The sequence below is a fragment of the Amia ocellicauda genome, chromosome 7, assembly GCF_036373705.1.
Source record: "Amia ocellicauda isolate fAmiCal2 chromosome 7, fAmiCal2.hap1, whole genome shotgun sequence".
NCBI lineage: Eukaryota > Metazoa > Chordata > Actinopteri > Amiiformes > Amiidae > Amia > Amia ocellicauda.
In genome coordinates, this window is record NC_089856.1 from 15,510,389 (window position 1) to 15,533,833 (window position 23,445).

At 52.1% G+C, this 23,445-nt stretch overlaps 1 protein-coding gene across 1 annotated transcript in view; it reads right to left on the bottom strand.

The window, feature by feature from the left end:
• LOC136753832 (mucin-3B) overlaps positions 1 to 23,445 on the bottom strand; it is a 40,386-nt gene that overhangs the window by 9,995 nt on the left and 6,946 nt on the right. Inside the window, exon 2 of the mRNA XM_066710219.1 lies at positions 13 to 22,798. Coding sequence (XP_066566316.1) covers positions 13 to 22,798 — 22,786 coding nt within the window. The remainder of the gene's footprint in view (positions 1 to 12; positions 22,799 to 23,445) is intronic.

A 23,445-nucleotide genomic window follows, 5' to 3' on the forward strand; every position in this document is an offset into this window, starting at 1 on the left:
CTGTGACGCTGCCGTCTGGGTTTTCAATGGGCGTTGTCTTGATGATTTCTTTTGTGGTTTCGTCTGTGACAGCTGGAGAGGTTTCCCCTTCCACTGGCTTGGGCTGGTTTGTGGTGATTTTTGTAGTGGATGTAGTTGTCCCGTCTTTGGTGACCTGTGTAGTTGTGGTGGTGATGTCCCCCTTAGTGACTTCCGTGATGGTCGTGGTGGTGTCTCCGTCCTCCTCCACCGTAGTTGTTGTGGTGGTGCCTTCCTCATCGACCACACTGGATGTCTTCCTGGTTTTTTCAGTCTTCTCCACTGGCTTGTCCACCTCCTTGACTTCTTTGGTTACACTCGTGGTGTCCCCCGTGGTGACCTCTGTGATAGTTGTAGTGGTCTCCTCACTTGTTACCACGGTGGTTGTGGTCTCGCTGCCGTCTTCTTCCACCACGGTGTGTTTCTCTGTGGTTTCCTGAGTGATTTGTGTGGGCTGGTCCGTTGTCTGGACTTCCGTGGTGGTGGTGGTGATGTCGCCATGGGTAACTTCTGTGACTGTGGTGACGGTCTCTCCTCTGGTGATGGTTGTCGTTGTGGTGGTGCTGCCGTCCTCGTTGACCACGGTGTGTTTCGTGGTGGTGCTGGGAACTTTTTCTTCTGCAGGGACGTCGGTGAGTGTCTCGATTGTTGTGACAGTGGATCCCTCTGTGGTGTGTTCAGTTATGACTGTGACGCTGCCGTCTGGGTTTTCAATGGGCGTTGTCTTGATGGTTTCTTTCGTGGGTTCCTCTGTAACAGCTGGAGAGGTTTCCCCTTCCACTGGCTTAGGCTGCTTTGTGGTGGTTTTGGTTGTGGTTGTAGTTGTCCCGTCTTTGGTGACCTGTGTAGTTGTCGTGGTGATGTCCCCCTTAGTGACTTCCGTGATGGTGGTGGTGGTGTCTCCGTCCTCCTCCACCGTAGTTGTTGTGGTGGTGCCTTCCTCATCGACCACAGTGGATGTCGTCCTGGTTTTTTCAGTCTTCTCCACTGGCTTGTCCCCCTCCTTGACTTCTTTGGTTACACTCGTGGTGTCCCCCTTGGTGACCTCTGTGACTGTTGTGGTGGTCTCCTCACTTGTTACCACGGTGGTTGTGGTTTCGCTGCCGTCTTCTTCCAACACGGTGTGTCTCTCTGTGGTTTCCTGAGTGGTTTGTGTGGGCTTGTCCTTTGTCTGGACTTCTGTGGTGGTGGTGGTGATGTCCCCTTGGGTAACTTCTGTGACTGTGGTAACGATCTCTCCTTTGGTGATGGTTGTCGTTGTGGTGGTGCTGCCATCCTCGTTGACCACGGTGCTTTTCTTGGTGGTGCTGGCAACGGTTTCTTCTACAGGGACGTCCCTGAGTGTCTCGATGGTAGTGACAGTGGAGCCCCCTGTGGTGTGTTCAGTTATGACTGTGACGCTGCCGTCAGGGTTTTCAATGGGCGTTGTCTTGATGGTTTCTTTTGTGGTGTCCTCTGTGACAGCTGGAGAGGTTTCCCTTTCCACTGGCTTGGGCTGGTTTCTGGTGGTTTTGGTTGTGGTTGTAGTCGTCCCATCTTTGGTGACCTGTGTTGTTGTCGTGGTGATGTCTCCCTTAGTGACGTCGGTGATGGTCGTGGTAGTGTCTCCGTCCTCCTCCACCGTAGTTATGGTGGTGGTGCCATCTTCATCGATCACAGTGGATGTCTTCTTAGTTTTTTCAGTCTTTTCCACAGGCTTGTCCCCCTCCTTGACTTCTTTGGTTACCCTTGAGGTGCCCCCCTTGGTGACCTCTGTGACTGTTGTAGTGGTGTCTTCACTTGTTACCACGATGGTTGTGGTTACGCTGCCGTCGTCTTCCACCACGCTGTGTTGCTCTGCGGTTTCCTGAGTGGTGTGTGTGGGCTTGCCCTTTGTCTTGACTTGTTTGGTGGTCCTGGTGACGCTCCCTTTGGTCACTTTTGTGATCGTGGTGACGGTCTCTCCTCTGGTGATGATTGTCGTTGTTGTGGTGCTGCCGTCCTCGTTGACCACGGTGTCTGTCGTGGTGGTGCTGGGTAGTTTTTCTTCTGCAGGGACGTCTGTGAGTGTCTCCACAGTAGTGACAGTGGATCCCTCGGTGGTGCGCTCAGTTATAACTGTGGTGCTGCCGTCAGGGTTTTCAATGGGCGTTGTCTTGACGGTTTCTTTCGTGGGTTCCTCTGTGACAGCTGGAGAGGTTTCCCTGTCCACTGGCTTGGGCTGGTTTTTGGTGGTTTTGGTAGTGGTTGTAGTTGTCCCGTCTTTGGTGACCTGTGTAGTTGTCGTGGTGATGTCCCCCTTAGTGACTTCCGTGATGGTTGTGGTGGTGTCTCCGTCCTCCTCCACCGTAGTTCTTGTGGTGGTGCCTTCCTCGTCGATCACAGTGGATGTCTTCCTGGTTTTTTCAGTCTTCTCCACTGGCTTGTCCCCCTCCTTGACTTCTTTGGTTACACTCGTGGTGCCCCCCTTGGTGACCTCTGTGACTGTTGTGGTGGTCTCCTCACTTGTTACTACAGTGGTTGTGGTCTCGCTGCCGTCGTCTTCCACCACGGTGTGTCTCTCTGCGGTTTCCTGAGTGGTTTGGGTGGGCTGGTCCTTTGTCTTGACTTCCGTGGTGGTGGTGGTGATGTCGCCATGGGTAACTTCTGTGATCGTGGTGACGGTCTCTCCTCTGGTGATGGTTGTCGTCGTGGTGGTGCTGCCGTCATCGTTGACCACGGTGTTTTTCGTGGTGGTGCTGGCAACGGTTTCTTCTGCAGGGACGTCTGTGAGTGTCTCCACAGTCGTGACAGTGGATCCCTCTGTGGTGTGTTCAGTTATGACTGTGACGCTGCCGTCTGGGTTTTCAATGGGCGTTGTCTTGATGATTTCTTTTGTGGTTTCGTCTGTGACAGCTGGAGAGGTTTCCCCTTCCACTGGCTTGGGCTGGTTTGTGGTGATTTTTGTAGTGGATGTAGTTGTCCCGTCTTTGGTGACCTGTGTAGTTGTGGTGGTGATGTCCCCCTTAGTGACTTCCGTGATGGTCGTGGTGGTGTCTCCGTCCTCCTCCACCGTAGTTGTTGTGGTGGTGCCTTCCTCATCGACCACACTGGATGTCTTCCTGGTTTTTTCAGTCTTCTCCACTGGCTTGTCCACCTCCTTGACTTCTTTGGTTACACTCGTGGTGTCCCCCGTGGTGACCTCTGTTATAGTTGTAGTGGTCTCCTCACTTGTTACCACGGTGGTTGTGGTCTCGCTGCCGTCTTCTTCCACCACGGTGTGTTTCTCTGTGGTTTCCTGAGTGATTTGTGTGGGCTGGTCCGTTGTCTGGACTTCCGTGGTGGTGGTGGTGATGTCGCCATGGGTAACTTCTGTGACTGTGGTGACGGTCTCTCCTCTGGTGATGGTTGTCGTTGTGGTGGTGCTGCCGTCCTCGTTGACCACGGTGTGTTTCGTGGTGGTGCTGGGAACTTTTTCTTCTGCAGGGACGTCGGTGAGTGTCTCGATTGTTGTGACAGTGGATCCCTCTGTGGTGTGTTCAGTTATGACTGTGACGCTGCCGTCTGGGTTTTCAATGGGCGTTGTCTTGATGGTTTCTTTCGTGGGTTCCTCTGTAACAGCTGGAGAGGTTTCCCCTTCCACTGGCTTAGGCTGCTTTGTGGTGGTTTTGGTTGTGGTTGTAGTTGTCCCGTCTTTGGTGACCTGTGTAGTTGTCGTGGTGATGTCCCCCTTAGTGACTTCCGTGATGGTGGTGGTGGTGTCTCCGTCCTCCTCCACCGTAGTTGTTGTGGTGGTGCCTTCCTCATCGACCACAGTGGATGTCGTCCTGGTAATTTCAGTCTTCTCCACTGGCTTGTCCCCCTCCTTGACTTCTTTGGTTACACTCGTGGTGTCCCCCTTGGTGACCTCTGTGACTGTTGTGGTGGTCTCCTCACTTGTTACCACGGTGGTTGTGGTTTCGCTGCCGTCTTCTTCCACCACGGTGTGTCTCTCTGTGGTTTCCTGAGTGGTTTGTGTGGGCTTGTCCTTTGTCTGGACTTCTGTGGTGGTGGTGGTGATGTCCCCTTGGGTAACTTCTGTGACTGTGGTAACGATCTCTCCTTTGGTGATGGTTGTCGTTGTGGTGGTGCTGCCATCCTCGTTGACCACGGTGCTTTTCTTGGTGGTGCTGGCAACGGTTTCTTCTACAGGGACGTCCCTGAGTGTCTCGATGGTAGTGACAGTGGAGCCCCCTGTGGTATGTTCAGTTATGACTGTGACGCTGCCGTCAGGGTTTTCAATGGGCGTTGTCTTGATGGTTTCTTTTGTGGTGTCCTCTGTGACAGCTGGAGAGGTTTCCCTTTCCACTGGCTTGGGCTGGTTTCTGGTGGTTTTGGTTGTGGTTGTAGTCGTCCCATCTTTGGTGACCTGTGTTGTTGTCGTGGTGATGTCTCCCTTAGTGACGTCGGTGATGGTCGTGGTAGTGTCTCCGTCCTCCTCCACCGTAGTTATGGTGGTGGTGCCATCTTCATCGATCACAGTGGATGTCTTCTTAGTTTTTTCAGTCTTTTCCACAGGCTTGTCCCCCTCCTTGACTTCTTTGGTTACCCTTGAGGTGCCCCCCTTGGTGACCTCTGTGACTGTTGTAGTGGTGTCTTCACTTGTTACCACGATGGTTGTGGTTACGCTGCCGTCGTCTTCCACCACGCTGTGTTGCTCTGCGGTTTCCTGAGTGGTGTGTGTGGGCTTGCCCTTTGTCTTGACTTGTTTGGTGGTCCTGGTGACGCTCCCTTTGGTCACTTTTGTGATCGTGGTGACGGTCTCTCCTCTGGTGATGATTGTCGTTGTTGTGGTGCTGCCGTCCTCGTTGACTACGGTGTCTGTCGTGGTGGTGCTGGGTAGTTTTTCTTCTGCAGGGACGTCTGTGAGTGTCTCCACAGTAGTGACAGTGGATCCCTCGGTGGTGCGCTCAGTTATAACTGTGGTGCTGCCGTCAGGGTTTTCAATGGGCGTTGTCTTGACGGTTTCTTTCGTGGGTTCCTCTGTGACAGCTGGAGAGGTTTCCCTGTCCACTGGCTTGGGCTGGTTTTTGGTGGTTTTGGTAGTGGTTGTAGTTGTCCCGTCTTTGGTGACCTGTGTAGTTGTCGTGGTGATGTCCCCCTTAGTGACTTCCGTGATGGTTGTGGTGGTGTCTCCGTCCTCCTCCACCGTAGTTCTTGTGGTGGTGCCTTCCTCGTCGATCACAGTGGATGTCTTCCTGGTTTTTTCAGTCTTCTCCACTGGCTTGTCCCCCTCCTTGACTTCTTTGGTTACACTCGTGGTGCCCCCCTTGGTGACCTCTGTGACTGTTGTGGTGGTCTCCTCACTTGTTACCACAGTGGTTGTGGTCTCGCTGCCGTCGTCTTCCACCACGGTGTGTCTCTCTGCGGTTTCCTGAGTGGTTTGGGTGGGCTGGTCCTTTGTCTTGACTTCCGTGGTGGTGGTGGTGATGTCGCCATGGGTAACTTCTGTGATCGTGGTGACGGTCTCTCCTCTGGTGATGGTTGTCGTCGTGGTGGTGCTGCCGTCATCGTTAACCACGGTGTTTTTCGTGGTGGTGCTGGCAACGGTTTCTTCTGCAGGGACGTCTGTGAGTGTCTCCACAGTCGTGACAGTGGATCCCTCTGTGGTGTGTTCAGTTATGACTGTGACGCTGCCGTCTGGGTTTTCAATGGGCGTTGTCTTGATGATTTCTTTTGTGGTTTCGTCTGTGACAGCTGGAGAGGTTTCCCCTTCCACTGGCTTGGGCTGGTTTGTGGTGATTTTTGTAGTGGATGTAGTTGTCCCGTCTTTGGTGACCTGTGTAGTTGTGGTGGTGATGTCCCCCTTAGTGACTTCCGTGATGGTCGTGGTGGTGTCTCCGTCCTCCTCCACCGTAGTTGTTGTGGTGGTGCCTTCCTCATCGACCACAGTGGATGTCTTCCTGGTTTTTTCAGTCTTCTCCACTGGCTTGTCCACCTCCTTGACTTCTTTGGTTACACTCGTGGTGTCCCCCGTGGTGACCTCTGTGATAGTTGTAGTGGTCTCCTCACTTGTTACCACGGTGGTTGTGGTCTCGCTGCCGTCTTCTTCCACCACGGTGTGTTTCTCTGTGGTTTCCTGAGTGATTTGTGTGGGCTGGTCCGTTGTCTGGACTTCCGTGGTGGTGGTGGTGATGTCGCCATGGGTAACTTCTGTGACTGTGGTGACGGTCTCTCCTCTGGTGATGGCTGTCGTTGTGGTGGTGCTGCCGTCCTCGTTGACCACGGTGTGTTTCGTGGTGGTGCTGGGAACTTTTTCTTCTGCAGGGACGTCGGTGAGTGTCTCGATTGTTGTGACAGTGGATCCCTCTGTGGTGTGTTCAGTTATGACTGTGACGCTGCCGTCTGGGTTTTCAATGGGCGTTGTCTTGATGGTTTCTTTCGTGGGTTCCTCTGTAACAGCTGGAGAGGTTTCCCCTTCCACTGGCTTAGGCTGCTTTGTGGTGGTTTTGGTTGTGGTTGTAGTTGTCCCGTCTTTGGTGACCTGTGTAGTTGTCGTGGTGATGTCCCCCTTAGTGACTTCCGTGATGGTGGTGGTGGTGTCTCCGTCCTCCTCCACCGTAGTTGTTGTGGTGGTGCCTTCCTCATCGACCACAGTGGATGTCGTCCTGGTAATTTCAGTCTTCTCCACTGGCTTGTCCCCCTCCTTGACTTCTTTGGTTACACTCGTGGTGTCCCCCTTGGTGACCTCTGTGACTGTTGTGGTGGTCTCCTCACTTGTTACCACGGTGGTTGTGGTTTCGCTGCCGTCTTCTTCCACCACGGTGTGTCTCTCTGTGGTTTCCTGAGTGGTTTGTGTGGGCTTGTCCTTTGTCTGGACTTCTGTGGTGGTGGTGGTGATGTCCCCTTGGGTAACTTCTGTGACTGTGGTAACGATCTCTCCTTTGGTGATGGTTGTCGTTGTGGTGGTGCTGCCATCCTCGTTGACCACGGTGCTTTTCTTGGTGGTGCTGGCAACGGTTTCTTCTACAGGGACGTCCCTGAGTGTCTCGATGGTAGTGACAGTGGAGCCCCCTGTGGTGTGTTCAGTTATGACTGTGACGCTGCCGTCAGGGTTTTCAATGGGCGTTGTCTTGATGGTTTCTTTTGTGGTGTCCTCTGTGACAGCTGGAGAGGTTTCCCTTTCCACTGGCTTGGGCTGGTTTCTGGTGGTTTTGGTTGTGGTTGTAGTCGTCCCATCTTTGGTGACCTGTGTTGTTGTCGTGGTGATGTCTCCCTTAGTGACGTCGGTGATGGTCGTGGTAGTGTCTCCGTCCTCCTCCACCGTAGTTATGGTGGTGGTGCCATCTTCATCGATCACAGTGGATGTCTTCTTAGTTTTTTCAGTCTTTTCCACAGGCTTGTCCCCCTCCTTGACTTCTTTGGTTACCCTTGAGGTGCCCCCCTTGGTGACCTCTGTGACTGTTGTAGTGGTGTCTTCACTTGTTACCACGATGGTTGTGGTTACTCTGCCGTCGTCTTCCACCACGCTGTGTTGCTCTGCGGTTTCCTGAGTGGTGTGTGTGGGCTTGCCCTTTGTCTTGACTTGTTTGGTGGTCCTGGTGACGCTCCCTTTGGTCACTTTTGTGATCGTGGTGACGGTCTCTCCTCTGGTGATGATTGTCGTTGTTGTGGTGCTGCCGTCCTCGTTGACCACGGTGTCTGTCGTGGTGGTGCTGGGTAGTTTTTCTTCTGCAGGGACGTCTGTGAGTGTCTCCACAGTAGTGACAGTGGATCCCTCGGTGGTGCGCTCAGTTATAACTGTGGTGCTGCCGTCAGGGTTTTCAATGGGCGTTGTCTTGACGGTTTCTTTCGTGGGTTCCTCTGTGACAGCTGGAGAGGTTTCCCTGTCCACTGGCTTGGGCTGGTTTTTGGTGGTTTTGGTAGTGGTTGTAGTTGTCCCGTCTTTGGTGACCTGTGTAGTTGTCGTGGTGATGTCCCCCTTAGTGACTTCCGTGATGGTTGTGGTGGTGTCTCCGTCCTCCTCCACCGTAGTTCTTGTGGTGGTGCCTTCCTCGTCGATCACAGTGGATGTCTTCCTGGTTTTTTCAGTCTTCTCCACTGGCTTGTCCCCCTCCTTGACTTCTTTGGTTACACTCGTGGTGCCCCCCTTGGTGACCTCTGTGACTGTTGTGGTGGTCTCCTCACTTGTTACCACAGTGGTTGTGGTCTCGCTGCCGTCGTCTTCCACCACGGTGTGTCTCTCTGCGGTTTCCTGAGTGGTTTGGGTGGGCTGGTCCTTTGTCTTGACTTCCGTGGTGGTGGTGGTGATGTCGCCATGGGTAACTTCTGTGATCGTGGTGACGGTCTCTCCTCTGGTGATGGTTGTCGTCGTGGTGGTGCTGCCGTCATCGTTAACCACGGTGTTTTTCGTGGTGGTGCTGGCAACGGTTTCTTCTGCAGGGACGTCTGTGAGTGTCTCCACAGTCGTGACAGTGGATCCCTCTGTGGTGTGTTCAGTTATGACTGTGACGCTGCCGTCTGGGTTTTCAATGGGCGTTGTCTTGATGATTTCTTTTGTGGTTTCGTCTGTGACAGCTGGAGAGGTTTCCCCTTCCACTGGCTTGGGCTGGTTTGTGGTGATTTTTGTAGTGGATGTAGTTGTCCCGTCTTTGGTGACCTGTGTAGTTGTGGTGGTGATGTCCCCCTTAGTGACTTCCGTGATGGTCGTGGTGGTGTCTCCGTCCTCCTCCACCGTAGTTGTTGTGGTGGTGCCTTCCTCATCGACCACAGTGGATGTCTTCCTGGTTTTTTCAGTCTTCTCCACTGGCTTGTCCACCTCCTTGACTTCTTTGGTTACACTCGTGGTGTCCCCCGTGGTGACCTCTGTGATAGTTGTAGTGGTCTCCTCACTTGTTACCACGGTGGTTGTGGTCTCGCTGCCGTCTTCTTCCACCACGGTGTGTATCTCTGTGGTTTCCTGAGTGATTTGTGTGGGCTGGTCCGTTGTCTGGACTTCCGTGGTGGTGGTGGTGATGTCGCCATGGGTAACTTCTGTGACTGTGGTGACGGTCTCTCCTCTGGTGATGGTTGTCGTTGTGGTGGTGCTGCCGTCCTCGTTGACCACGGTGTGTTTCGTGGTGGTGCTGGGAACTTTTTCTTCTGCAGGGACGTCGGTGAGTGTCTCGATTGTTGTGACAGTGGATCCCTCTGTGGTGTGTTCAGTTATGACTGTGACGCTGCCGTCTGGGTTTTCAATGGGCGTTGTCTTGATGGTTTCTTTCGTGGGTTCCTCTGTAACAGCTGGAGAGGTTTCCCCTTCCACTGGCTTAGGCTGCTTTGTGGTGGTTTTGGTTGTGGTTGTAGTTGTCCCGTCTTTGGTGACCTGTGTAGTTGTCGTGGTGATGTCCCCCTTAGTGACTTCCGTGATGGTGGTGGTGGTGTCTCCGTCCTCCTCCACCGTAGTTGTTGTGGTGGTGCCTTCCTCATCGACCACAGTGGATGTCGTCCTGGTAATTTCAGTCTTCTCCACTGGCTTGTCCCCCTCCTTGACTTCTTTGGTTACACTCGTGGTGTCCCCCTTGGTGACCTCTGTGACTGTTGTGGTGGTCTCCTCACTTGTTACCACGGTGGTTGTGGTTTCGCTGCCGTCTTCTTCCACCACGGTGTGTCTCTCTGTGGTTTCCTGAGTGGTTTGTGTGGGCTTGTCCTTTGTCTGGACTTCTGTGGTGGTGGTGGTGATGTCCCCTTGGGTAACTTCTGTGACTGTGGTAACGATCTCTCCTTTGGTGATGGTTGTCGTTGTGGTGGTGCTGCCATCCTCGTTGACCACGGTGCTTTTCTTGGTGGTGCTGGCAACGGTTTCTTCTACAGGGACGTCCCTGAGTGTCTCGATGGTAGTGACAGTGGAGCCCCCTGTGGTGTGTTCAGTTATGACTGTGACGCTGCCGTCAGGGTTTTCAATGGGCGTTGTCTTGATGGTTTCTTTTGTGGTGTCCTCTGTGACAGCTGGAGAGGTTTCCCTTTCCACTGGCTTGGGCTGGTTTCTGGTGGTTTTGGTTGTGGTTGTAGTCGTCCCATCTTTGGAGACCTGTGTTGTTGTCGTGGTGATGTCTCCCTTAGTGACGTCGGTGATGGTCGTGGTAGTGTCTCCGTCCTCCTCCACCGTAGTTATGGTGGTGGTGCCATCTTCATCGATCACAGTGGATGTCTTCTTAGTTTTTTCAGTCATTTCCACAGGCTTGTCCCCCTCCTTGACTTCTTTGGTTACACTCGTGGTGCCCCCCTTGGTGACCTCTGTGACTGTTGTAGTGGTGTCTTCACTTGTTACCACGATGGTTGTGGTTACGCTGCCGTCGTCTTCCACCACGCTGTGTTGCTCTGCGGTTTCCTGAGTGGTGTGTGTGGGCTTGCCCTTTGTCTTGACTTGTTTGGTGGTCCTGGTGACGCTCCCTTTGGTCACTTTTGTGATCGTGGTGACGGTCTCTCCTCTGGTGATGATTGTCGTTGTTGTGGTGCTGCCGTCCTCGTTGACTACGGTGTCTGTCGTGGTGGTGCTGGGTAGTTTTTCTTCTGCAGGGACGTCTGTGAGTGTCTCCACAGTAGTGACAGTGGATCCCTCGGTGGTGCGCTCAGTTATAACTGTGGTGCTGCCGTCAGGGTTTTCAATGGGTGTTGTCTTGACGGTTTCTTTCGTGGGTTCCTCTGTGACAGCTGGAGAGGTTTCCCTGTCCACTGGCTTGGGCTGGTTTTTGGTGGTTTTGGTAGTGGTTGTAGTTGTCCCGTCTTTGGTGACCTGTGTAGTTGTCGTGGTGATGTCCCCCTTAGTGACTTCCGTGATGGTTGTGGTGGTGTCTCCGTCCTCCTCCACCGTAGTTCTTGTGGTGGTGCCTTCCTCGTCGATCACAGTGGATGTCTTCCTGGTTTTTTCAGTCTTCTCCACTGGCTTGTCCCCCTCCTTGACTTCTTTGGTTACACTCGTGGTGCCCCCCTTGGTGACCTCTGTGACTGTTGTGGTTGTCTCCTCACTTGTTACCACAGTGGTTGTGGTCTTGCTGCCGTCGTCTTCCACCACGGTGTGTCTCTCTGCGGTTTCCTGAGTGGTTTGGGTGGGCTGGTCCTTTGTCTTGACTTCCGTGGTGGTGGTGGTGATGTCGCCATGGGTAACTTCTGTGATCGTGGTGACGGTCTCTCCTCTGGTGATGGTTGTCGTCGTGGTGGTGCTGCCGTCATCGTTGACCACGGTGTTTTTCGTGGTGGTGCTGGCAACGGTTTCTTCTGCAGGGACGTCTGTGAGTGTCTCCACAGTCGTGACAGTGGATCCCTCTGTGGTGTGTTCAGTTATGACTGTGACACTGCCGTCTGGGTTTTCAATGGGCGTTGTCTTGATGATTTCTTTTGTGGTTTCGTCTGTTACAGCTGGAGAGGTTTCCCCTTCCACTGGCTTGGGCTGGTTTGTGGTGATTTTTGTAGTGGATGTAGTTGTCCCGTCTTTGGTGACCTGTGTAGTTGTGGTGGTGATGTCCCCCTTAGTGACTTCCGTGATGGTCGTGGTGGTGTCTCCGTCCTCCTCCACCGTAGTTGTTGTGGTGGTGCCTTCCTCATCGACCACAGTGGATGTCTTCCTGGTTTTTTCAGTCTTCTCCACTGGCTTGTCCACCTCCTTGACTTCTTTGGTTACACTCGTGGTGTCCCCCGTGGTGACCTCTGTGATAGTTGTAGTGGTCTCCTCACTTGTTACCACGGTGGTTGTGGTCTCGCTGCCGTCTTCTTCCACCACGGTGTGTTTCTCTGTGGTTTCCTGAGTGATTTGTGTGGGCTGGTCCGTTGTCTGGACTTCCGTGGTGGTGGTGGTGATGTCGCCATGGGTAACTTCTGTGACTGTGGTGACGGTCTCTCCTCTGGTGATGGTTGTCATTGTGGTGGTGCTGCCGTCCTCGTTGACCACGGTGTGTTTCGTGGTGGTGCTGGGAACTTTTTCTTCTGCAGGGACGTCGGTGAGTGTCTCGATTGTTGTGACAGTGGATCCCTCTGTGGTGTGTTCAGTTATGACTGTGACGCTGCCGTCTGGGTTTTCAATGGGCGTTGTCTTGATGGTTTCTTTCGAGGGTTCCTCTGTAACAGCTGGAGAGGTTTCCCCTTCCACTGGCTTAGGCTGCTTTGTGGTGGTTTTGGTTGTGGTTGTAGTTGTCCCGTCTTTGGTGACCTGTGTAGTTGTCGTGGTGATGTCCCCCTTTGTGACTTCCGTGATGGTGGTGGTGGTGTCTCCGTCCTCCTCCACCGTAGTTGTTGTGGTGGTGCCTTCCTCATCGACCACAGTGGATGTCGTCCTGGTAATTTCAGTCTTCTCCACTGGCTTGTCCCCCTCCTTGACTTCTTTGGTTACACTCGTGGTGTCCCCCTTGGTGACCTCTGTGACTGTTGTGGTGGTCTCCTCACTTGTTACCACGGTGGTTGTGGTTTCGCTGCCGTCTTCTTCCACCACGGTGTGTCTCTCTGTGGTTTCCTGAGTGGTTTGTGTGGGCTTGTCCTTTGTCTGGACTTCTGTGGTGGTGGTGGTGATGTCCCCTTGGGTAACTTCTGTGACTGTGGTAACGATCTCTCCTTTGGTGATGGTTGTCGTTGTGGTGGTGCTGCCATCCTCGTTGACCACGGTGCTTTTCTTGGTGGTGCTGGCAACGGTTTCTTCTACAGGGACGTCCCTGAGTGTCTCGATGGTAGTGACAGTGGAGCCCCCTGTGGTGTGTTCAGTTATGACTGTGACGCTGCCGTCAGGGTTTTCAATGGGCGTTGTCTTGATGGTTTCTTTTGTGGTGTCCTCTGTGACAGCTGGAGAGGTTTCCCTTTCCACTGGCTTGGGCTGGTTTCTGGTGGTTTTGGTTGTGGTTGTAGTCGTCCCATCTTTGGAGACCTGTGTTGTTGTCGTGGTGATGTCTCCCTTAGTGACGTCGGTGATGGTCGTGGTAGTGTCTCCGTCCTCCTCCACCGTAGTTATGGTGGTGGTGCCATCTTCATCGATCACAGTGGATGTCTTCTTAGTTTTTTCAGTCTTTTCCACAGGCTTGTCCCCCTCCTTGACTTCTTTGGTTACCCTTGAGGTGCCCCCCTTGGTGACCTCTGTGACTGTTGTAGTGGTGTCTTCACTTGTTACCACGATGGTTGTGGTTACGCTGCCGTCGTCTTCCACCACGCTGTGTTGCTCTGCGGTTTCCTGAGTGGTGTGTGTGGGCTTGCCCTTTGTCTTGACTTGTTTGGTGGTCCTGGTGACGCTCCCTTTGGTCACTTTTGTGATCGTGGTGACGGTCTCTCCTCTGGTGATGATTGTCGTTGTTGTGGTGCTGCCGTCCTCGTTGACTACGGTGTCTGTCGTGGTGGTGCTGGGTAGTTTTTCTTCTGCAGGGACGTCTGTGAGTGTCTCCACAGTAGTGACAGTGGATCCCTCGGTGGTGCGCTCAGTTATAACTGTGGTGCTGCCGTCAGGGTTTTCAATGGGCGTTGTCTTGACGGTTTCTTTCGTGGGTTCCTCTGTGACAGCTGGAGAGGTTTCCCTGTCCACTGGCTTGGGCTGGCTTTTGGTGGTTTTGGTAGTGGTTGTAGTTGTCCCGTCTTTGGTGACCTGTGTAGTTGTCGTGGTGATGTCCCCCTTAGTGACTTCCGTGATGGTTGTGGTGGTGTCTCCGTCCTCCTCCACCGTAGTTCTTGTGGTGGTGCCTTCCTCGTCGATCACAGTGGATGTCTTCCTGGTTTTTTCAGTCTTCTCCACTGGCTTGTCCCCCTCCTTGACTTCTTTGGTTACACTCGTGGTGCCCCCCTTGGTGACCTCTGTGACTGTTGTGGTGGTCTTCTCACTTGTTACCACAGTGGTTGTGGTCTTGCTGCCGTCGTCTTCCACCACGGTGTGTCTCTCTGCGGTTTCCTGAGTGGTTTGGGTGGGCTGGTCCTTTGTCTTGACTTCCGTGGTGGTGGTGGTGATGTCGCCATGGGTAACTTCTGTGATCGTGGTGACGGTATCTCCTCTGGTGATGGTTGTCGTCGTGGTGGTGCTGCCGTCATCGTTGACCCCGGTGTTTTTCGTGGTGGTGCTGGCAACGGTTTCTTCTGCAGGGACGTCTGTGAGTGTCTCCACAGTCGTGACAGTGGATCCCTCTGTGGTGTGTTCAGTTATGACTGTGACACTGCCGTCTGGGTTTTCAATGGGCGTTGTCTTGATGATTTCTTTTGTGGTTTCGTCTGTTACAGCTGGAGAGGTTTCCCCTTCCACTGGCTTGGGCTGGTTTGTGGTGATTTTTGTAGTGGATGTAGTTGTCCCGTCTTTGGTGACCTGTGTAGTTGTGGTGGTGATGTCCCCCTTAGTGACTTCCGTGATGGTCGTGGTGGTGTCTCCGTCCTCCTCCACCGTAGTTGTTGTGGTGGTGCCTTCCTCATCGACCACAGTGGATGTCTTCCTGGTTTTTTCAGTCTTCTCCACTGGCTTGTCCACCTCCTTGACTTCTTTGGTTACACTCGTGGTGTCCCCCGTGGTGACCTCTGTGATAGTTGTAGTGGTCTCCTCACTTGTTACCACGGTGGTTGTGGTCTCGCTGCCGTCTTCTTCCACCACGGTGTGTTTCTCTGTGGTTTCCTGAGTGATTTGTGTGGGCTGGTCCGTTGTCTGGACTTCCGTGGTGGTGGTGGTGATGTCGCCATGGGTAACTTCTGTGACTGTGGTGACGGTCTCTCCTCTGGTGATGGTTGTCGTTGTGGTGGTGCTGCCGTCCTCGTTGACCACGGTGTGTTTCGTGGTGGTGCTGGGAACTTTTTCTTCTGCAGGGACGTCGGTGAGTGTCTCGATTGTTGTGACAGTGGATCCCTCTGTGGTGTGTTCAGTTATGACTGTGACGCTGCCGTCTGGGTTTTCAATGGGCGTTGTCTTGATGGTTTCTTTCGAGGGTTCCTCTGTAACAGCTGGAGAGGTTTCCCCTTCCACTGGCTTAGGCTGCTTTGTGGTGGTTTTGGTTGTGGTTGTAGTTGTCCCGTCTTTGGTGACCTGTGTAGTTGTCGTGGTGATGTCCCCCTTTGTGACTTCCGTGATGGTCGTGGTGGTGTCTCCGTCCTCCTCCACCGTAGTTGTTGTGGTGGTGCCTTCCTCATCAATCACAGTGGATGTCGTCCTGCTTATTTCAGTTTTCTCCACTGGCTTGTCCCCCTCTTTGACTTCTTTGGTTACACTCGTGGTGTCCCCCTTGGTGACCTCTGTGACTGTTGTGGTGGTCTCCTCACTTGTTACCACGGTGGTTGTGGTTTCGCTCCCGTCTTCTTCCACCACGGTGTGTCTCTCTGTGGTTTCCTGAGTGGTTTGTGTGGGCTTGCCCTTTGTCTGGACTTCTGTGGTGGTGGTGGTGATGTCCCCTTGGGTAACTTCTGTGACTGTGGTAACGATCTCTCCTCTGGTGATGGTTGTCGTTGTGGTGGTGCTGCCATCCTCGTTGACCACGGTGCTTTTCTTGGTGGTGCTGGCAACGGTTTCTTCTACAGGGACGTCCCTGAGTGTCTCGATGGTAGTGACAGTGGAGCCCCCTGTGGTGTGTTCAGTTATGACTGTGACGCTGCCGTCAGGGTTTTCAATGGGCGTTGTCTTGATGGTTTCTTTTGTGGTGTCCTCTGTGACAGCTGGAGAGGTTTCCCTTTCCACTGGCTTGGGCTGGTTTCTGGTGGTTTTGGTTGTGGTTGTAGTCGTCCCGTCTTTGGTGACCTGTGTTGTTGTCGTGGTGATGTCTCCCTTAGTGACGTCGGTGATGGTCGTGGTAGTGTCTCCGTCCTCCTCCACCGTAGTTGTGGTGGTGGTGCCATCTTCATCGATCACAGTGGATGTCTTCTTAGTTTTTTCAGTCTTTTCCACAGGCTTGTCCCCCTCCTTGACTTCTTTGGTTACCCTTGAGGTGCCCCCCTTGGTGACCTCTATGACTGTTGTAGTGGTGTCTTCACTTGTTACCACGATGGTTGTGGTTACGCTGCCGTCGTCTTCCACCACGCTGTGTTGCTCTGCGGTTTCCTGAGTGGTGTGTGTGGGCTTGCCCTTTGTCTTGACTTGTTTGGTGGTCCTGGTGACGCTCCCTTTGGTCACTTTTGTGATCGTGGTGACGGTCTCTCCTCTGGTGATGATTGTCGTTGTTGTGGTGCTGCCGTCCTCGTTGACCACGGTGTCTGTCGTGGTGTTGCTGGGTAGTTTTTCTTCTGCAGGGACGTCTGTGAGTGTCTCCACAGTAGTGACAGTGGATCCCTTGGTGGTGCGCTCAGTTATGACTGTGGTGCTGCCGTCAGGGTTGTCAATGGGCGTTGTCTTGACGGTTTCTTTCGTGGGTTCCTCTGTGACAGCAGGAGAGGTTTCCCTGTCCACTGGCTTGGGCTGGTTTTTGGTGGTTTTGGTAGTGGTTGTAGTTGTCCCGTCTTTGGTGACCTGTGTAGTTGTCGTGGTGATGTCCCCCTTAGTGACATCCGTGATGGTTGTGGTGGTGTCTCCGTCCTCCTCCACCGTAGTTCTTGTGGTGGTGCCTTCCTCGTCGATCACAGTGGATGTCTTCCTGGTTTTTTCAGTCTTCTCCACTGGCTTGTCCCCCTCCTTGACTTCTTTGGTTACACTCGTGGTGCCCCCCTTGGTGACCTCTGTGACTGTTGTGGTGGTCTCCTCACTTGTTACCACAGTGGTTGTGGTCTCGCTGCCGTCGTCTTCCACCACGGTGTGTCTCTCTGCGGTTTCCTGAGTGGTTTGGGTGGGCTGGTCCTTTGTCTTGACTTCCGTGGTGGTGGTGGTGATGTCGCCATGGGTAACTTCTGTGATCGTGGTGACGGTCTCTCCTCTGGTGATGGTTGTCGTCATGGTGGTGCTGCCGTCATCGTTGACCACGGTGTTTTTCGTGGTGGTGCTGGCAACGGTTTCTTCTGCAGGGACGTCTGTGAGTGTCTCCACAGTCGTGACAGTGGATCCCTCTGTGGTGTGTTCAGTTATGACTGTGACGCTGCCGTCTGGGTTTTCAATGGGCGTTGTCTTGATGATTTCTTTTGTGGTTTCGTCTGTGACAGCTGGAGAGGTTTCCCCTTCCACTGGCTTGGGCTGGTTTGTGGTGATTTTCGTAGTGGATGTAGTTGTCCCGTCTTTGGTGACCTGTGTAGTTGTGGTGGTGATGTCCCCCTTAGTGACTTCCGTGATGGTTGTGGTGGTGTCTCCGTCCTCCTCCACTGTAGTTGTTGTGGTGGTGCCTTCCTCATCGACCACAGTTGATGTCTTCCTGGTTTTTTCAGTCTTCTCCACTGGCTTGTCCACCTCCTTGACTTCTTTGGTTACACTCGTGGTGTCCCCCGTGGTGACCTCTGTGATAGTTGTAGTGGTCTCCTCACTTGTTACCACGGTGGTTGTGGTCTCGCTGCCGTCTTCTTCCACCACGGTGTGTTTCTCTGTGGTTTCCTGAGTGATTTGTGTGGGCTGGTCCGTTGTCTGGACTTCCGTGGTGGTGGTGGTGATGTCGCCATGTGTAACTTCTGTGACTGTGGTGACGGTCTCTCCTCTGGTGATGGTTGTCGTTGTGGTGCTGCTGCCGTCCACGTTGACCACGGTGTGTTTCGTGGTGGTGCTGGGAACTTTTTCTTCTGCAGGGACGTCGGTGAGTGTCTCGATTGTTGTGACAGTGGATCCCTCTGTGGTGTGTTCAGTTATGACTGTGACGCTGCCGTCTGGGTTTTCAATGGGCGTTGTCTTGATGGTTTCTTTCGTGGGTTCCTCTGTAACAGCTGGAGAGGTTTCCCCTTCCACTGGCTTAGGCTGCTTTGTGGTGGTTTTGGTTGTGGTTGTAGTTGTCCCGTCTTTGGTGACCTGTGTAGTTGTCGTGGTGATGTCCCCCTTAGTGACTTCCGTGATGGTGGTGGTGGTGTCTCCGTCCTCCTCCACCGTAGTTGTTGTGGTGGTGCCTTCCTCATCGACCACAGTGGATGTCGTCCTGCTTATTTCAGTCTTCTCCACTGGCTTGTCCCCCTCCTTCACTTCTTTGGTTACACTCGTGGTGTCCCCCTTGGTGACCTCTGTGACTGTTGTGGTGGTCTCCTCACTTGTTACCACGGTGGTTGTGGTTTCGCTGCCATCTTCTTCCACCACGGTGTGTCGCTCTGTGGTTTCCTGAGTGGTTTGTGTGGGCTTGTCCTTTGTCTGGACTTCTGTGGTGGTGGTGGTGATGTCCCCTTGGGTAACTTCTGTGACTGTGGTAACGATCTCTCCTCTGGTGATGGTTGTCGTTGTGGTGGTGCTGCCATCCTCGTTGACCACGGTGCTTTTCTTGGTGGTGCTGGCAACGGTTTCTTCGACAGGTACGTCCCGCAGTGTCTCGATGGTAGTGACAGTGGAGCCCCCTGTGGTGTGTTCAGTTATGACTGTGACGCTGCCGTCAGGGTTTTCAATGGGCGTTGTCTTGATGGTTTCTTTTGTGGTGTCCTCTGTGACAGCTGGAGAGGTTTCCCTTTCCACTGGCTTGGGCTGGTTTCTGGTTGTTTTGGTTGTGGTTGTAGTCGTCCCGTCTTTGGTGACCTGTGTTGTTGTCGTGGTGATGTCTCCCTTAGTGACGTCGGTGATGGTCGTGGTAGTGTCTCCGTCCTCCTCCACCGTAGTTGTGGTGGTGGTGCCATCTTCATCGATCACAGTGGATGTCTTCTTAGTTTTTTCAGTCTTTTCCACAGGCTTGTCCCCCTCCTTGACTTCTTTGGTTACCCTTGAGGTGCCCCCCTTGGTGACCTCTGTGACTGTGGTAGTGGTGTCTTCACTTGTTACCATGATGGTTGTGGTTACGCTGCCGTCGTCTTCTACCACGCTGTGTTGCTCTGCGGTTTCCTGAGTGGTGTGTGTGGGCTTGCCCTTTGTCTTGACTTGTTTGGTGGTCCTGGTGACGCTCCCTTTGGTCACTTTTGTGATCATGGTGACGGTCTCTCCTCTGGTGATGATTGTCGTTGTTGTGGTGCTGCCGTCCTCGTTGACCACGGTGTCTGTCGTGGTGGTGCTGGGTAGTTTTTCTTCTGCAGGGACGTCTGTGAGTGTCTCCACAGTAGTGACAGTGGATCCGTCGGTGGTGCGCTCAGTTATGACTGTGATGCTGCCGTCAGGGTTTTCAATGGGCGTTGTCTTGACGGTTTCTTTCGTGGGTTCCTCTGTGACAGCTGGAGAGGTTTCCCTGTCCACTGGTTTGGGCTGGTTTTTGGTGGTTTTGGTAGTGGCTGTAGTTGTCCCATCTTTGGTGACCTGTGTAGTTGTCGTGGTGATGTCCCCCTTAGTGACTTCCGTGATGGTTGTGGTGGTGTCTCCGTCCTCCTCCACCGTAGTTCTTGTGGTGGTGCCTTCCTCATCGATCACAGTGGATGTCTTCCTGGTTTTTTCAGTCTTCTCCACTGGCTTGTCCCCCTCCTTGACTTCTTTGGTTACACTTGTGGTGCCCCCCTTGGTGACCTCTGTGACTGTTGTGGTGGTGTCCTCACTTCTTACCACAGTGGTTGTGGTTTCGCTGCCGTCATCTTCCACCACGGTGTGTTTCTCTGCGGTTTCCTGAGTGGTTTGGGTGGGCTGGTCCTTTGTCTTGACTTCCTTGGTGGTGGTGGTGATATCGTCATGGGTATCCTCTGTGATCGTGGTGACGGTCTCTCCTCTGGTGATGATTGTCGTTGTGGTGGTGCTGCCATCATCGTTGACCACTGTGTTTTTCGTGGTGGTGCTGGCAACGGTTTCTTCTGCAGGGACGTCTGTGAGTGTCTCTACAGTAGTGATAGTGGATCCCTCTGTGGTGTGTTCAGTTATGACTGTGACGCTGCCGTCTGGGTTTTCAATGGGCGTTGTCTTGATGATTTCTTTTGTGGTTTCGTCTGTGACAGCTGGAGAGGTTTCCGCTTTTACTGGCTTGGACTGATTTGTGGTGATTTTTGTAGTGGATGTAGTTGTCCCGTCTTTGGTGACCTGTGTAGTTGTTGTGGTGATGTCCCCCTTAGTGACTTCTGTGACGGTCGTGGTGGTGTCTCCATCCTCCTCCACCATAGTTGTTGTGGTGGTGCCGTCCTCATCAACCGTTGTGCTCTTAATTTGTGTTGATTCGATTGTGTCCATAGGCTTGTCCCCCTTCTTTACTTCTTTAGTTACCTTGGTAATGTCCCCCTTGATTATTTCTGTGATTGTTTTAGTTATGTCATCACTTGATACCATAGTCGTTGTGGTTTTACTTCCATCTTCTTCTACCACAGTGTATTTTTGCTTTACTTCCTGAGTAATCTCTGTGGGCTTGTCCTTCGTCTTGATTTCTGTGGTGGTTATGGTGAGGTCCCCTTTGGTAAATTCTGTGATCGTGGTGACGGTCTCTCCTCTGGTGATGGTTTTCGTCGTGGTGGTGCTGCCGTCATCATTGACCACTGTGTTTTTCGTGGTGGTGCTGACAACAGTTTCTTCTGCAGGGACGTCTGTGAGTGTCTCCACAGTAGTGATAGTGGATCCCTCTGTGCTGTGTTCAGTTATGACTGTGACGCTGCCGTCTGGATTTTCAATGGGCGTTGTTTTGATTGTTTCTTTTCCAGTTTCTTCGGTGACAGTAGGATTTGTTTGGCTTTTGGTACTCTTTTGTCTTTTTCTGGTGATTTTAGTAGTGGTTGTAGTTTTCCCAGCTTTTGTGATGCTCTTGGTTGTCGTGGTGATGTCTCCCTTAGTGACTTCCGTGATGGTCGTGGTGGTGTCTCCGTCCTCCTCCACTGTAGTTGTTGTGGTAGTGCCTTCCTCATCGACCACAGTGGATGTCTTTCTGGTTATTTCAGATTTCTCCACAGGGTTGTCCCCCTTTTTCACTTCTTTGGTTGTACTCGTGGTGTCCCCCTTGGTGACCTCTGTGACTGTTGTAGTGGTGTCGTCAGCTGTTACCAAAGTGGTTGTGGTTTTGCTGCCATCGTCTTCCACCACGGTGTGTCTCTCTGTGGTTTCCTGAGTGGTTTGTGTGGGTTTGTCCTTTGTGTTGATTTTTTTGGTGGTTCTGGTGACTCCCCCTTTGGTCACTTTTTTTATCGTGGTGACGGTCTCTCCTCGGGTGATCACAGTTGTTGTTGTGGTGCTGCCATCCTCGTTGACCACTGTGTTTTTTGTGATAGTGCTGGGCAGTTTTTCTTCTGCAGGGATATCTCTTAGTGTCTCCACTGTCATCTCAGTGGATCCCTCTCTGGTGTGTTCAGTAATGACTGTGATGCTGCCGTCTGGATTTTCAGTCGGAATTTTCTCTGTGATTTCCTCAATCCTTTCCCATTCTGCAGCTGGAAATGTTTTTGTTTTGCTTTTTATTTGCCTCTTTCTGGTGGTTTTGGTAGTGGTTGTAGTTTTCCCAGCCTTTGTGACCCTCTTGGTTGTTGTGGTGATGTCTCCCTTAGTGACGTCCATGATGGTTGTCGTTGTGTCTCCATCTTCTTCCACTGTAGTTGTTGTGGTGGTGCCATCCTCATCGACCACAGTTGAAGTCTTCCTGGTTTTTTCAGTCTTCTCCACAGGCTTGTCCCTCTTCTTGACTTCTTTGGTTACCCTTGTGGTGTCCCCCTTGGTGACTTCTGTGACTTTTGTAGTTATGTCGTCACTTGTTACCACAGTGGTTGTGGTTTTGCTTCCATCTTTTTCCACCATGGTGTGTTTCTCTGTGGTTTCCTGAGTGGTTTGTGTGGGCTTGTTCTTTGTCTTGACTTGTTTAGTGGTTTTGGTGACACCACCTTTATTCACTCTTGTGATTGTGGTAACCGTTTCTCCTTCTGTGATTATTGTCGTTTTTGTGGTGCTGCCATCCCCGTTGACCACCATGTATTTCTTTGTGGTGCTGGGAATTATGTCTTCTGCCTGGACATCTCTGAGTGTCTCAATAGTAGTGACAGTTGATTCCACTGTGGTGTGTTCAGTTATGATTGTAACGGTGCCATCCGGGTTTTCAATGGGGGTTTTCTCTATGGTTTCTTCAGTGATGATTGGAGATTTTTTTCTTTGGCTTTTCTTGTCCCTTGTGATATCACAATTTTCATATATTGTTCCCTCGCTTGAAGACTGATCTCCTATCTTTCTGACAGTTGTTATCTCAATGATCTCTTCAGTCATTCTTTCTGTTTGTGGTTCAGACAAGTCATCGTAGTCCTCAGGGTTTTTGCTTATTGTCATGACAGTCTTTGTTATTTGTCCATCTTTTGTTACCTCTGTTGTTGTCTCGGTGGTGTCTCCCTCAGTGACTTCTGTGATAATCGTTGTGGTGTCTCCTTCCTCTTCCACCGTAGTTGTTGTGGTGGTGCCTTCCTCATCGACTACAGTGGATGTCTTCCTGGTTATTTCAGATTTCTCCACAGGCTTGTCTCCTTTCTTGACTTCTTTGGTTACCCTTGTGGTGTCCCCCTTGGTGACCTCTTTGACTGTTGTAGTGGTGTCGTCACTTGTTACCACAGTGGTGGTGGTTTTGCTGCCATCTTCTCCTGTCACGGTGTGTTTTTTTGTGGTTTCCTGAGTGGTTTGTGTGGTTTTCTCCCCTCTTTTGACCACTGAAGTTTTCTTAGTGATGTCTCCCATTGTGAATTGTGTGATGGTTGTCGTGGTGTCTGCTTCTTTCATCACTGTAGTTGTTGTAATGCTTCCATCCTCATTGACCACTGTGGACTTCTGTTGCGTTTTCTCCATCTTTTCTGCAGGCTGCTCTCCTTTCTCGGTCTCCATGGTGATGGATGTGGTTTGTCCCCTGGTTATTTCTTTGATGGTGGTCATGGTCTGTTTGTCTGCAATAACTGTGGTCTTTGTCTCTGTGCCATCAGCGTCCACCACCGTCTTGGTCACCCTGGTTCTCACAGTCTCGCCCTCCTGCTCTCCCATCTGCAAAGGCAGAGAATCAGAATCACACTGTCTGCATTCGTCTCTCAGCCCTGTGTGTGTCCCTGCCTTGTACTTCGGTTTTAGTTTATATCTTGGTTTTATCTTATATCTTGGTGTTATCTTATAGCTGTATCTTATATCTTGGTTTTACCTTATTGTGACAGGTCGGCCCTGTCACGGCTCAGCTACTGGTGAGGACTGGGTTGTCTGTCATCAGCGTTGGCAGCTGCATCTCATTTAGGTGCTTTGCACCAGGTACCTAGGCACACCTGCGGCGCTGATGCAGACAGCAATCAGCACTCTCACCACACTTCCTTATTTAACCTCCCTGTCATTTCTTTCAGGCAGATACCTGATCACTGCAGCTTTTTGTAAGCCTTAGAGGACCTAAAGTAGCTTTCCTGTGTTGTTTGTTTTGTGTACCTTTATTTTGTTAGTTTATATATATATATATATATTTTTTTTAACTCCTCTTGGAGCTTGAAGGCTCCTCTGTGAGGAGGATATCGTTATTTTAATTTTTGATTACTTTAAAATTGGAAAATTTTAAAAAGCACCTGAACCCTCCATGTCCTGCCCTCCCTGTTACACTTATATCTTGGTGTTATCTTATATCTTGGTCTTATTTATCTTATTTCATTCTCTAC